Raw genomic sequence first — 12681 nt, 5'->3', positions numbered from 1 at the left:
AACCCGGGGTGGGCGCGCAGGGGAAGTGCTCCCCACCCCAGTTCACCTCCACTCCGCCTCCGCCTCCCTGGGCCTGAGTGCAAAGCTGCTGCTTGCTTCTCTGCCCTCCCAGGCTTCCCGCTCAAACAGCTGATTCACGGGAAGTGGGGGTGCTGCGAGCTCACAGCCTGACCCAGTGCTCCAGGCGCTGCACAGCGGTGGTGTGGCCCGGCTCCAGCCGAGCAGCATGGCTGTAGCTCCGCCAGCCACCTCCAGGCAGTGCGGTAAGGGGGCAGGGAGTGGGTGGGGTTGGATAGAGGGCAGGAGAGTTTGGGGGGTTGGGGAGAGGATAGTGGTCGGGGCGGTTAGAGGGCGGGGAACAGGGTGGTTGAATGGGGGCAAGGGTCCCCGGGGAGCAGTCAGGAAGGAGTGGGGGTTGGATGGGGTGGTGGGAGGCAGTTAGGGCACAGGGAAGTGCAGGGCAGGTGTTCCAGGGGGGATCAAGGAATGCGGGGGGTTGGATGGGGCAGGAGTCCCGGGGAGTGGGGGCGGGCCATGTCCCCCTTGTGGGGTGAGGAGGGAACCGGTTGTTAAGATTTTGGCAGCTCATCACTGGATAAACTAATAAATTGTTCCCCCTCTGTAACACTGATAGAAAGATATGCACAGCTGTTTCTCTTCCCCCCACCCCCATGTCAATACACACTCTGGGTTAATTAATAAGTAAAAAGTGATTTTATTAAATACAAAAAGTAGGATTTAAGTGGTTCCAAGTAATAACAGACAGAACAAAGTGAATTACCAAGCAAAATAAAATAAAATATGCAAGTCTAAGCCTAGTACAATAAGAAGCTGAATACAGATAAAACCTCACCCTCAGAGATGTTCCAGTAAGCTTCTTTTACAGACTAGTCTCCTCCTAGTCTGGGTCCAGCAATCACTCACACCCCTGTGCTTCTGGCCTTTGTTCCAGTTCCTTTTAGGTATCCTTTGGGGTGGAGAGGCTATGTCTTGAGCCAGCTGAAGACAAAATGGAGGGGTCTTCCAGGGGCTTAAGTAGACTCTCTCTTGTGAGTGGAGCCCCCTGCCTCTCTCCTATGCAGAATCCAGCTGCAAGCTGCAGTTTTGGAGTCACATGGGCAAGTCACATGTCCATGCATGACTCAGAACTTTACAGGTGGCAGCCATTGTTCACATGCTACCTGGAACGTCCCAAGTAGATTTCTTATGTGGATTGGAGTCTTCCAAGGTTCCATTGTCCGTTAAGTGTTTCTCGACTGGGCACTTAACTTGCAAATTCCTTTCTTAAGAAGCTGACCAAATGCCTTACTAAGGCTACTTAAAACCAAACAAGTACACAGCCAATATTCATAACTTTGAATACAAAAATGATACATGCTGTGACAAAGTTCCTCCTCTACCTTGGTGGGTCCTGCGCTTATTGGTGGATTTGCTCACCTCACAGATTTACCCTGTGGGTCAGGAAACAGCCCAGAGACCTTCCCCTCTGGTAGAAGTCACAGTCCAGGTCAATTCCTCCTGTGTTTGATCAGGAGTTGGGAGGTTTGGGGGGAACCCAGGCCCGCTCTCTACTCCGGATTCCAGCCCAGGGCCCTGCGGACTGCAGCTGTCTAGAGTGCCTCTTGGTACAGTTGTACAACAGCTACAACTCCCTGGGCTACTTCCCCATGGCCTCCTCCCAACACCTTCTTTGTCCTCACCATCGGACCTTCCTCCTGATGTCTGATAACACTTGTACTTCTCAGTCCCCCAGCAGTATGCCTACTCACCCTCAGCTTCTTGCACCTCCTGCTCCCAGCTCCTCACACGCACTTCCTCTCCTCTGGCTCCCTGTCTCCCTTTGGCCTGACTGGAGTGAGCCCTTTTATAGCATCAGAGGGGCCTTAATTAGAGTCAGGTGCTTAACAGCCTCACCTGACTCTTAGCAGGTTAATTGGAGTCAGGTGTTCTCATTAGCCTGGAGCAGCCCCTGCTCTGGTCACTCAGGGAACAGAAAACTGCTTATCCAGTGGCCAGTATATCTCCCTTCTACTACTCTGCTGTTCCCAACTGGCCTATATCTATCACAATGCATACAAATAGGATGAATATGTTCAGTAGATCATAACCTTTACAGAGATATGTTACATGGCTTATGTAGCATAAAACATATTTCAGTTATGTGATATATACATTCATAAGCATATTTCCATAAAGCCTTATGGGCTGCAACATCACACAGTGCCAAGCGGATCTGCATCAGTGAGCGTCGATGGGGAGACGTGGAACAGTGCCATGGTGCCAAGACCTGGATCAGTACTGGGACCTGGACCTGGAGCGGGGCCGAGATGACATACGGTGCAGAGATTGGTGCCGGGTTCAGGATCTGCTCCGCAATGGCGACCAGCGGGCAGAGCGACCCCATGATCGGGAACGGCGATGCAAGCCAGAGTGGCGCCGCAAGTAGGGCTTTAAACTAGATTCACCAGGGGAAGTAGACCAAAGCCCTGAGGTAAGTGGGCAAATGGGATACCGGGAGGAAGCATGAGCAGGAGAGTGCAAGAGAGGAGGACTCCTGTCTCATACTGAGAAAATGGGACGATTGGCGAGTTATCTTAAGTGCCTATACACAAATGTAAGAAGCCTGGGAAACAAGCAGGAAGAATTTGAAGTCCTGGCACAGTAAAAGAACTATGATCTGATTGGAATAACAGAGACTTGGTGGGATAACTCACATGACTGGAGTACTGTAATGGATGGGTATAAACTGTTCAGGAAGCGCAGAAAAGGTGGGGAAGTTGCATTGTATGTAAGAGAGAAGTATGACTGCTCAGAGTTCTGGTATGAAACTGCAGAAAAACCTGAGAGTCTCTGGATTAAGTTTAGAAGTGTGAGCAACAAGGGTGATGTCATGGTGGGAGTCTGCTACAGACCACCAGACCAGGGGGATGAAATAAATGAGGCTTTCTTTTGGCAACTAACAGAAGTTGCTAGATCGCAGGCCCTGGTTCTCATGGGAGACTTTAATCACCCTGATATCTGCTGGGAGAGCAATACAGTGGTGCACAGACAATCCAGGAAGCTTTTGGAAAGTGTAGGGGACAATTTCCTGGTGCAAGTGCTGGAGAAACCAGCTGGGGCAGAGCTGTTCTTGACCTGCTCCTCACAAACTGCAAAGAATTAGTAGAGGAAGCAAAAGTGGATGGGAACCTGGGAGGCAGTGACCATGAGATGGTTGAGTTCAGGATCCTCACACAAGGAAGAAAGGAGATCAGCAGAATACGGACCCTGGACTTCAGAAAAGCAGACTTTGACTCCCTCAAGGAACTGATGGGCAGGATCCCCTGGGAGAATAACATGACGGGGAAAGGAGTCGAGGAAAGCTGGCTGTATTTTAAAGAATCCTTATTGAGGTTGCAGGAACAAACCATCCCGATGTGTAGGAAGAATAGTAAATATGGCAGGCGACCAGCTTGGCTTAACTGTGAAATCCTTGCTCGTCTTAAACACAAAAAAAGAAGCCTACAAGAAGTGGAAGATTGGACAAATGACCAGGGAGGAGTATAAAAATATTGCTCAGGCATGCAGGAGTGAAATCAGGAAGGCCAAATCACACTTGGAGTTGCAGCTAGCAAGGGATGTTAAGAGTAACAAGAAGGGTTTCTTCAGGTATGTTAGCAACAAGAAGATGGTCAAGGAAAGTGTGGGCCCCTTACTGAATGAGGGAGGCAACCCAGTGACAGAGGATGTGGAAAAAGCTAATCTACTCAATGCTTTTTTTGCCTCTGTCTTCACGAACAAGGTCAGCTCCCAGACTGCTGCACTGGGCAGCACAGCATGGGGAGGAGGTGACCAGCCCTCTGTGGAGAAATAAGTGGTTCAGGACTATTTAGAAAAGCTGGATGAGCACAAATCCATGGGGCCAGGTACGCTGCATCCGAGGGTGCTAAAGGAGTTGGTGGATGTGATTGCAGAACCATTGGCCATTATCTTTGAAAACTCATGGCGAATGGGGGAGGTCCCATATGACTGGAAAAAGGCTAATGTCATGCCCATCTTTTAAAAAGGGAAGGAGGAGGATCCAGGGAACTACAGGCCAGTCAGCCTCACCTCAGTCCCTGGAAAAATCATGGAGCAGGTCCTGAAGGAATCAATTCTGAAGAACTTAGAAGAGAGGAAAGTGATCAGGAACAGTCAGCATGGATTCACCAAGGGCAAGTCATGCCTGACTAACCTAATTGTCTTCTATGATGAGATAACTGGCTCTGTGGATGAGGGGAAAGCAGTGAATGTGTTGTTCCTTGACTTTAGCAAAGCTAAATCCTTTGATACGGTCTCCCACAGTATTCTTGCCGGCAAGTTAAAGAAGTATGGGCTGGATGAATGGACTATAAGGTGGATAGAAAGCTGGCTAGATCGTCGGGCTCAACAGGCTCCATGTCTAGTTGGCAGCCGGAATCAAGCGGAGTGCCCCAAGGGTCGGTCCTGGGGCCGGTTTTGTTCAATATCTTCATTAATGATCTGGAGGATGGCGTGGACTGCACCCTCAGCAAGTTTGCAGATGACACTAAACTGAGAGGAGTGGTAGATACGCTGGAGGGTAGGGATAGGATACAAAGAGACCTAGACAAATTAGAGGATTGGGCCAAAAGAAATCTGATGAGGTTCAACAAGGACAAGTACAGAGTCCTGCACTTAGGACGGAAGAATCCCATGCACTGCTACAGACTAGGGACCAGATGGCTAGGCAGCAGTTCTGCAGAAAAGGACCTAGGGGTTACAGTGAACAAGAAGCTGGATTTGAGTTGACAGTGTGCCCTTATGGCCAAGAAGGCTAATGGCATTTTGGGTTGTATAATTAGGGGCATTGCCAGCAGATCGAGGAACGTGATCATTCCGCATCTATTTGACAGTTTTGGGCCCCACACTACAAGAAGGATGTGGAAAAATTGGAAAGAGTCCAGTGGAGGGCAACAAAAATGATTAGGGGGCTGGAACACATGACTTATGAGGAGAGGCTGAGGGAACTGGGATCGTTTAGTCTGCAGAAGAGAAGAATGTGGGGGGATTTGATAGCTGCTTTCAACTACCTGAAAGGGGGTTCCAAAGAGGATGGATCTAGACTGTTCTCAGTGGCACCAGATGACAGAACAAGGAGTAATGGTCTCAAGTTGCAGTGGGGGAGTATTAGGTTGGATATTAGGAAAAACTTTTTCACTAGGAGAGTGGTGATGTACTGGAATGGGTTACCTAGGGAAGTGGTGGAATCTCCTTCCTTAGAGGTTTTTTAAATCAGGCTTGACAAAGCCCTGGCTGGGATGATTTAGTTGGGTTTGGTCCTGCTTTGAGTAGGGGGGTGGACTAAATGACCTCCTGAGGTCCCTTCCAACCCTGATATTCTATGATTCTATGACTGTCACCCTGATGGAGAGCAGTGCCAGGACTCTGAGTGGCGCCAGGAGCGGAACAGTGCCGCAACTCGACCAACAGTGCTGACGGGTGAATCAATGCCAGCTTGCTCCAAGATATGCCAACCGCAGAGGCACTGGGGTGTTGGCGTGGAGCTGAGGGGACCCCGATACCATCATGGCAATGAGGTTCCTCGTGGCCGCAAAGGTGCCCAAGGTAGAAGGTAGCTGGACTTCTACCACACTGCGGGTTGGGGAGTCCAGTGGCAGTGGACTCAATGGATCCCCCCGCAGGGCTGGAGTCAACGGTGCCGGGAATGCGGCTTTTGCTCCTGGGAGCTCCGCTCTGGGACACTCCCCAGTGGTTGGCTCCAGGGAAGCTGGTCTCAGTGTAGGAGAGCCACCCTTTTCCAGCTTCCAGTGCCGCTTCTGATCAGGGGAGTGGAAGCAGTGCCGAACTGATGTTGCTGGTTGTGGTGCCGAGAAGCATTGGTGCTGCGGGTCTCAGTCAGAGTCCAACTCCACTACCGCCACCTCCACTACTGCCGCTGGGGCGCCACGCCGAAGGAGGCTGAGGACTAAGAACTGTCTCCATGATTTAAGCAAAAGTCACTCTCCTTTTTAGTCTGAGAACTAAACCCTTTGCAGATCGTGAAATTTTTGGCTTGATGAGCCTCCCCCAGACACTTCAGACAAGAGTCATGGGGGTTGCCCATTGGCATGGGCTTAGACCAGGACCGACAGGGCTTGAATCCTGGAGACTGGGCATAGAGCCCGAGAAGAAGGGTCGGGGTGGAGGGGAAAACCCCCTAATCCGGCTAACACGAAGTAAATACCAAAAATAAGAACTATAAACCAAACTAACAACAACTATCTAGAGAGCTAGGGAAATGTGGAGAGCAAGCAGAGCAAGACTCCACGGTTCCAACAACTGTCACGGGCAGTAAGAAGGAACTGGGGAGGTGCTGGGTCGGCTGGGATATATATTGAGCAACATGAAGGCGCCACTCCAGGGGGCTCCACATCTGACCCGACGGGTGTTGCTAGGGGAAAACTTTCCGACGGCCGTGCACACGGCACGTGCACACCTAATTGGAATCGATACGAGCAAGCACTCAAAGAAGAACAATGGCTCTGAGAGGTGTGCATTGCTCTGTTTCTATTAAGGGAGTATTAGCTGTGACAATTTGTTGTTGTTATGCAATAATTTACATAGCATGGGTAACTTATTTCACTACTGATCACTTCAGCAGAAACATACAGCTAATGTGCATATCCATGATCTCAACCTCCCATATGCCACCTCCCACCGCTGTCCCCAGGCCAGTTCAGCTACCAAATTCTCCAGCTTCTCTATGATGCCATTATGTGTTGTCACTAGAAGGACCTGTGGCACACTGAAAACTAAAAGTATGGGGACAATGTAAATTAATGGATTTTAATCTCTAAGTAACTTCCCTGGGCCCTGTGCAATGGCATTGTTCATTCCCATGTGTAGTGAGTTAAAACCTCAGTTTTAACTGTAAATGAAGCTGCTGCAGTGTTTCCCACCTTCGGCATCGGAACACGGGGAAGTGGGTGCAGCACTTGGATCCACTCTGCTGCAGAGTGCATGGAGCCCTAATCCTGACCAGCTGGGGAATGGACTCTGAGACATCTGCTCTTGCCTTTGCCTCAGTGTCCTGTTGCCAGGGCCAGCTCCAGGCACCAGCACCCCAAGCAAGTGCTTGGGGTGGCCAACGGAAAGGGGCAACACGTCAAGCTCTTCAGTGGCAATTCGGTGGCAGGTCCCCCAGTCCCTCTCGGAGGGAATGACCTGCCGCCAAATTGCTGCCAAAGAATGAAGTGGCACGGTAGAGCGGCTGCCAAAGCGCCGCCGATCGTAGCTTTTTTTTTTTCTTCCGCCGCTTGGGGCAGCAAATGCTGGAGCCAGCCCTGACTGTTGCTCGGTTAGTCATTCAGGTTTGATGATGATTGTCTGTCTGTCTTTCAGGAAAGCCCGTTGTCACCAAGCACGGCCAGACTATGACATCTCAGCCTTCGACCGAGGTGAGATCCAAAGCCAGGAAGGGGAGGGGAGCTTTGCTGAGAGAGAGGGCAGCGAGTCCAGGGGGAGGTCTGGGGTGGGTCAGAGATTCTTAATGAGAGAGACTGGAGGGCCCTGGCTCTGGATGAGCTTGCTTGGCTGTCAGCACTGACTTTCTACATTAGTTTGTCTCTTCCCTTAATGGCGCTGGTATTCCACATACGATTGCTAGCTGTTTTGCCCAATGCTCTGGTTGGGAAACGAGAGCATCCTGTCTCTCAAGAGAGTCCCAGGACTCTTGGTGACAGGGTGTTTATTTCTCTCTGTTTCTCTTTGCCATAGAGGAGAAGGTCTGGTTGAAGCCCTATGTGGACCTACAGCCCTATGAGGACCCAAGCAGGGGGGTCTTGGAGTTCACCAAGGAACTAGATGTGGCCTATATCACCATGGAGAATGTTATTGGGGAGGGTGAGTCTCATTGGGGCTGTCTCCATGCCCTCATTCCTGGGTTCCCCCTCACACCTCCCCTTGTCTGCCGCCCCTATTCCTGTGTTCCCCAGTAACCTCCTGTCTTTGACGATGCCGCAGGGGAGTTCGGGGAGGTCTATCGTGGCACCCTGCGCCTGCCAGGGAAGGAGCGTATTGTGGTTGCTATCAAGACCCTGAAGTCAACATATTCGGACTCTCAGTGGTGGAATTTTCTGCGTGAGGCAACAATCATGGGCCAGTTCAATCACCACAACATCGTGCACCTGGAGGGGGTCGTCACCAAGCGTAAGAGCCCATGTGGGATGGGCAGTGATGGGCACCACTGTGCGAGTCCAAGGTGGGGGTAGAATGGCCATATTCCTGTGAGAGCCAGAAGAGAAGAGGGTGCTGCCCACTAGCCTGTGCAGGGAGGAGAGGAAGACTGCCATCCTATTAGCCTGTGGCAGGGAGAGATGTAGCTCTGTGAGAGTTGGGGGACACCATCATGAGAGCCCCCATTAAGGTTGGTGGGGGAGTGAGGAGAAGGGATGTGTCTCCTGTGGGCATGAGGAGAGGAAAGGTATGAATTCATCTCTGGAGGTGTGAGGGGGGAAGGCAGGGAGCTGGCTGGGGCTGAGCTCCAAGTTGGGGGTGTGGGATGAAGGGCACTGCAGGGTGAACAGGAGGTGAGGAGTCATGCTGCTTTGTGGGTAAGGGAGCCGGGTGGCTCATGGTGGGTCCTGTAGCAGAGAGGGGTGCAGTGTGGGTGATGCTCTCTTTTCCTCTTTCCTCAGGGAAGCCAATGATGATCATCACTGAGTATATGGAGAATGGTGCCCTGGACACGTTCCTCCGGGTGAGGGACCAGCGTTTGTAATGTGTTTGTATGCTGGGGGCACTTGCCAGCCATTGCAGGTGCTGAGGGACAGGGATACTAGGCCGTCTTGGCCACTTCCACTCACAGAGAGCTCTGTTTGCTGGGAATTGCACCTACAGCTGCAGCAGCTGAGGCTGGATCCCATTCAGACTGTTTATTGTCCAGGGGGATGAACTGCTGGGGAATGAACTGCAGATCCCTGGTTATGATTCCAGAGAGCTCTCCTTCCTCCCTTCTGAGCCTCTCACCTGTGATGTTCGCTAGTCCCCTTGCGAGCTGGTAAGCCCGCTAGCCAAGAATCTGCAAACTCCAGTGACCTGATGGGACCTGTTTCTTTCCCCGTCACCCTGTAGGAAAACGAGGAGAAGTTCAGCTCTGTACAGCTGGTGGTTATGCTACAAGGCATTGCCTCAGGCATGACCTACCTTTCAGACCGCAACTATGTGCACCGGGACCTGGCTGCCCGCAACATCCTGGTAACTCACAGCCTGCAGTGCAAAGTGTCTGACTTTGGCCTGTCCCGGATATTGGAAAACGATGTGGAGGGGACGTACGAAACTAAGGTGACATGGCAACAACCTGTGTGAAGGCTAGGGCCCCTCAGGGTCTTATAACTTCTAAATGGAGTTATTGTACATTGTGGGTAGAGAGCCTTCTGGATTTCATGCTAAGGGAGACCACGCCAGGTGAAGATTTGGATGGGAAGCTTGCAAGGAGGGGTATGGGTGACTCAGAAGGTGGTGCTCTTCCCTCTGGAGTAAGTATGGGCCTCAGTGTGGTGCTGGCCAGCACTGTGCTGGAGGGGCTGTCTTTTAGGTGAGGCGTAAAACCAAAGTCCTGACCATTTGCAGTCAGTTAGGAGCCTGTGTCACTTTGTATAAACTTTGGGGATTAACCGTGGTGTCCTGAGTAAATTCCAACCTGGATGGTTCTATGATGCCTCCCTAGCATTCCCCCTATGGAGTCAGTTGGATAAAGGAGTCTCCTTCATTTTTTCCCCCAAACTGTGTCACTCACTGTTAAAAAGTTGCCTTATTTGGCTGCTTGTGTGGATGAAGTGAGCACATTGTTATATGTGGTTTGTACTGCACTTTGGGATCCTGAAATATGACCAGATGGTAACCGCTAGCTGTGCTCTGGCCCCTCCCTGCAGGGCGGGAAGATCCCCATCCGCTGGACAGCACCTGAAGCCATTGCCCATCGGATCTTCACTTCAGCCAGCGACGTCTGGAGTTACGGCATTGTCATGTGGGAGGTGCTGTCCTTTGGGGACAAGCCCTATGGAGACATGACCAATCAGGAGGTAACAGGGAGGGAGAGGCTGTGGTGTTGGTGTCAAGGTCATATGCTGAGCAGACAGGGCTGGGCCTAGGCTGAATGGACTGGACAAGGCACATAGGACCACCACCTACTTTGGGGAACCCATTGTCTGCAATCCCTGCTGTGGCACCCCAGCCCCTCTAAGAGTAGCCACTGCCACCAGTGTATGCTAACCCCTGCCATATAACAGGGGAATAAACTCTTGTTACCCTGACCTCATTCATGTTAGTGGGGCGAGGAAAGAAAGACCCAGCCCTCTGGAATGTCACACCTGTATTTCCCCCACCCCACATGGAAGGCTGGTCCCAACAGGGTTGGTAAAGCAAGGACTTCTTCAGCTATAATGCTATATAAAGATAAAGGATGGCTTACTCTGAGCTAGGCCACCATGAGAACAGAGAAAAGCTTTTTCCCCCCTTCCCCTCTGAAAACCCTTCTCAGTCCCCTCCTACCCAGACTACCCGTTTGTAGTATTCTGGATAATTATCTTACCTCGTTGTCCCTATTCCCCACCCCCCAGCTCAGCAAGGTTATCCCGCTGGATTCTTCCTCAGAGACTGTTAACCCTTTCCCCACCAATCCTGGGACAGGACTATAGACCCCCATATCTCACATTTGGAAAGATGAACGTGTGTGTATGGAGGTGGGGGCACAGTGACAAGTGTCAATTTAAACCCCATTGTACCTATCAATGTGCTCTCTGGCACCTCCAAGCATCCTGATCCCTCGCTAGGCTGTCCAGTAACTTTCCCACACACCTGTTTATGAAGTGACCCCATCTGCTTTTCATTGCATAGGGCCCCACAAAACTGTGACCATCGCATGGACTTCCCTCTGGAGGCATTCTGGCTCCTTTTTGATCATCTCTGTGGCATCGCTGCCATGAGTAGAATCTGGTCACAAGTCTCTCTGCCCTTCTGTGTGTAGGTGATGAAGAGCATAGAGGATGGGTACCGACTCCCACCCCCTGTGGACTGCCCATCCATCCTCTATGAGCTCATGAAAGGCTGCTGGTCGCACGATCGCATGCGACGGCCCCGCTTCCAGGAGATCCAGGGCCAGCTAGAACACTTCATCTCCAGCCCCCATTTACTCCGATCTGTTGCAGACTTCGACCCCAGGTAGGTGGTGCTGGGCTGGGAGGTTCCACAGAACTGGGAGAGAATGCAGTTGATTCCTGTCTCCAGCATTGGTGCTTTCCCCAGAGAATGGGGCACTGACAACATGGGGGAGAGGAGTCTCCAGGCTGTGTGTGCAGGACACTGTTGGTGAGTTAAGGCTCAGGGAGCATAGGGAGCAGACATACCTCCCTGGCCCCAGCAGAGGGTATTCTTGCTCTTTCGATAAATTTCAGTTTTAAGGTGCTGGCGTTCAGTTCAAAGTAGTTGCCTTGATGATGACTTTTTGTCCCCAGGGTGACGCTGCGGCTCCCCAGCTGCAGTGGGTCTGACGGGATCCCTTATCAGTCAATCCCAGAGTGGCTGGAATCCATCCGCATGAAGCGGTATATCATCAACTTCCGCACTGCTGGCTTGGACACCATGGAATCCATCCTGGAGCTCACTACTGAGTAAGCAGAAACCACTGTGGCCCTCCTGGGCAGACCTGGCTCCCCTTTGGGCCAGGAGAGCTTGGGACGAGACCCACACTAAATTTATGCAGCCATGCCTATGGTATCTGAGCACACTCCAGAAATGGGTACACAGATTATCCAAGGGGATCATAGCATCCCCTTCCTGCTCCCTGGAGTCACAAAGAGGGGGAGCTTTCCCCTTTCCGGGAAGGTGATAAAACCGACTTATCCAAATCCCCTGGAGCTTGTTCCATAGTGGTAGCCCTCCCCTTCCTCAGAGGCTCTGCCAGCTGACGGTCTTCTCTGCTCTGCCCTCCTGGAGTCTGAAATATAAGGGTTATAATGTGTCCTCCCAGACGTATTGTGGACTGCCATCAGCCACAGGCAGCTGTTCTTCTTGAGCACTGAGAGGCAGTCTCCTGAGTGAGCCTGCTCCCAGCCCATGTAGGGCTTTGGAAAGGAGGAGCAGGGGCTTGCATCAGACTCAGGCTAGGCAGGGAAGGCAGAATGTGAGGCTCTGTAGGGACATGTTCTCCAGTGTCTCTCTCAGTCAGCTGGCCAGCCACTCTGTGCTCTTCCAGCTTTAGCTCCTCAGTGGCAGTCAGTCTGCCCCAGGTACAGCATGTCTGGCCTGGAGATGCTAAAGCTCTGCCTGGGTCTCTATTGCCAGGAAAGGGGCTGTCTCCTGCTCAGAGCCAGAGGGGAAGGTACATCCAGGAGCAGAGCTGAGTCTAGCAGGACTCCCCCTACCTTTGAGGACAGATTCCTCTGCAGGCTCTGCCAACTGACAAAGTCTTCTCTGCTCTGTCCATGTGGAGCCTGAACCAGGTGCTGCTCATCCATGCCACCTAGACAGCAGGCAGCCCATGCGGTTGATGCTCAATAGGAAGGAGTCAGAACAGGCTGCATGGGTGGCACAGCCCTCATGCTTGCAAGGAGATATCAGGAAATGGGCGGGGTTGGGACCAGCATGCATAGCACTAGGGGAGTACGGTAAGTACATAATTTAAGGAAGCATCTGCCCAGAGGA

The 12681-nt window shown here is 51.8% G+C and overlaps 1 protein-coding gene across 3 annotated transcripts in view; it reads left to right on the top strand.

Moving 5' to 3' along the window:
* EPHA1 (EPH receptor A1) overlaps positions 1-12681 on the top strand; it is a 74078-nt gene that overhangs the window by 58844 nt on the left and 2553 nt on the right. For 2 of the 3 annotated variants that reach the window (XM_039495757.1, XM_039495777.1), the window contains exons 10-17: positions 7381-7436; positions 7756-7881; positions 8002-8187; positions 8676-8737; positions 9112-9321; positions 9912-10061; positions 11006-11199; positions 11493-11648. In XM_039495757.1, the coding sequence (XP_039351691.1) occupies positions 7381-7436; positions 7756-7881; positions 8002-8187; positions 8676-8737; positions 9112-9321; positions 9912-10061; positions 11006-11199; positions 11493-11648 (1140 nt within the window). The remainder of the gene's footprint in view (positions 1-7380; positions 7437-7755; positions 7882-8001; positions 8188-8675; positions 8738-9111; positions 9322-9911; positions 10062-11005; positions 11200-11492; positions 11649-12681) is intronic. The other variant, XM_039495767.1, reaches the window with a different exon arrangement.

This window comes from Mauremys reevesii, linkage group 1 (genome assembly GCF_016161935.1).
Source record: "Mauremys reevesii isolate NIE-2019 linkage group 1, ASM1616193v1, whole genome shotgun sequence".
Lineage (NCBI taxonomy): Eukaryota > Metazoa > Chordata > Testudines > Geoemydidae > Mauremys > Mauremys reevesii.
Note: the sequence above shows the minus strand (reverse complement) of the source record. Positions and strands in the feature narration are given on the sequence as shown.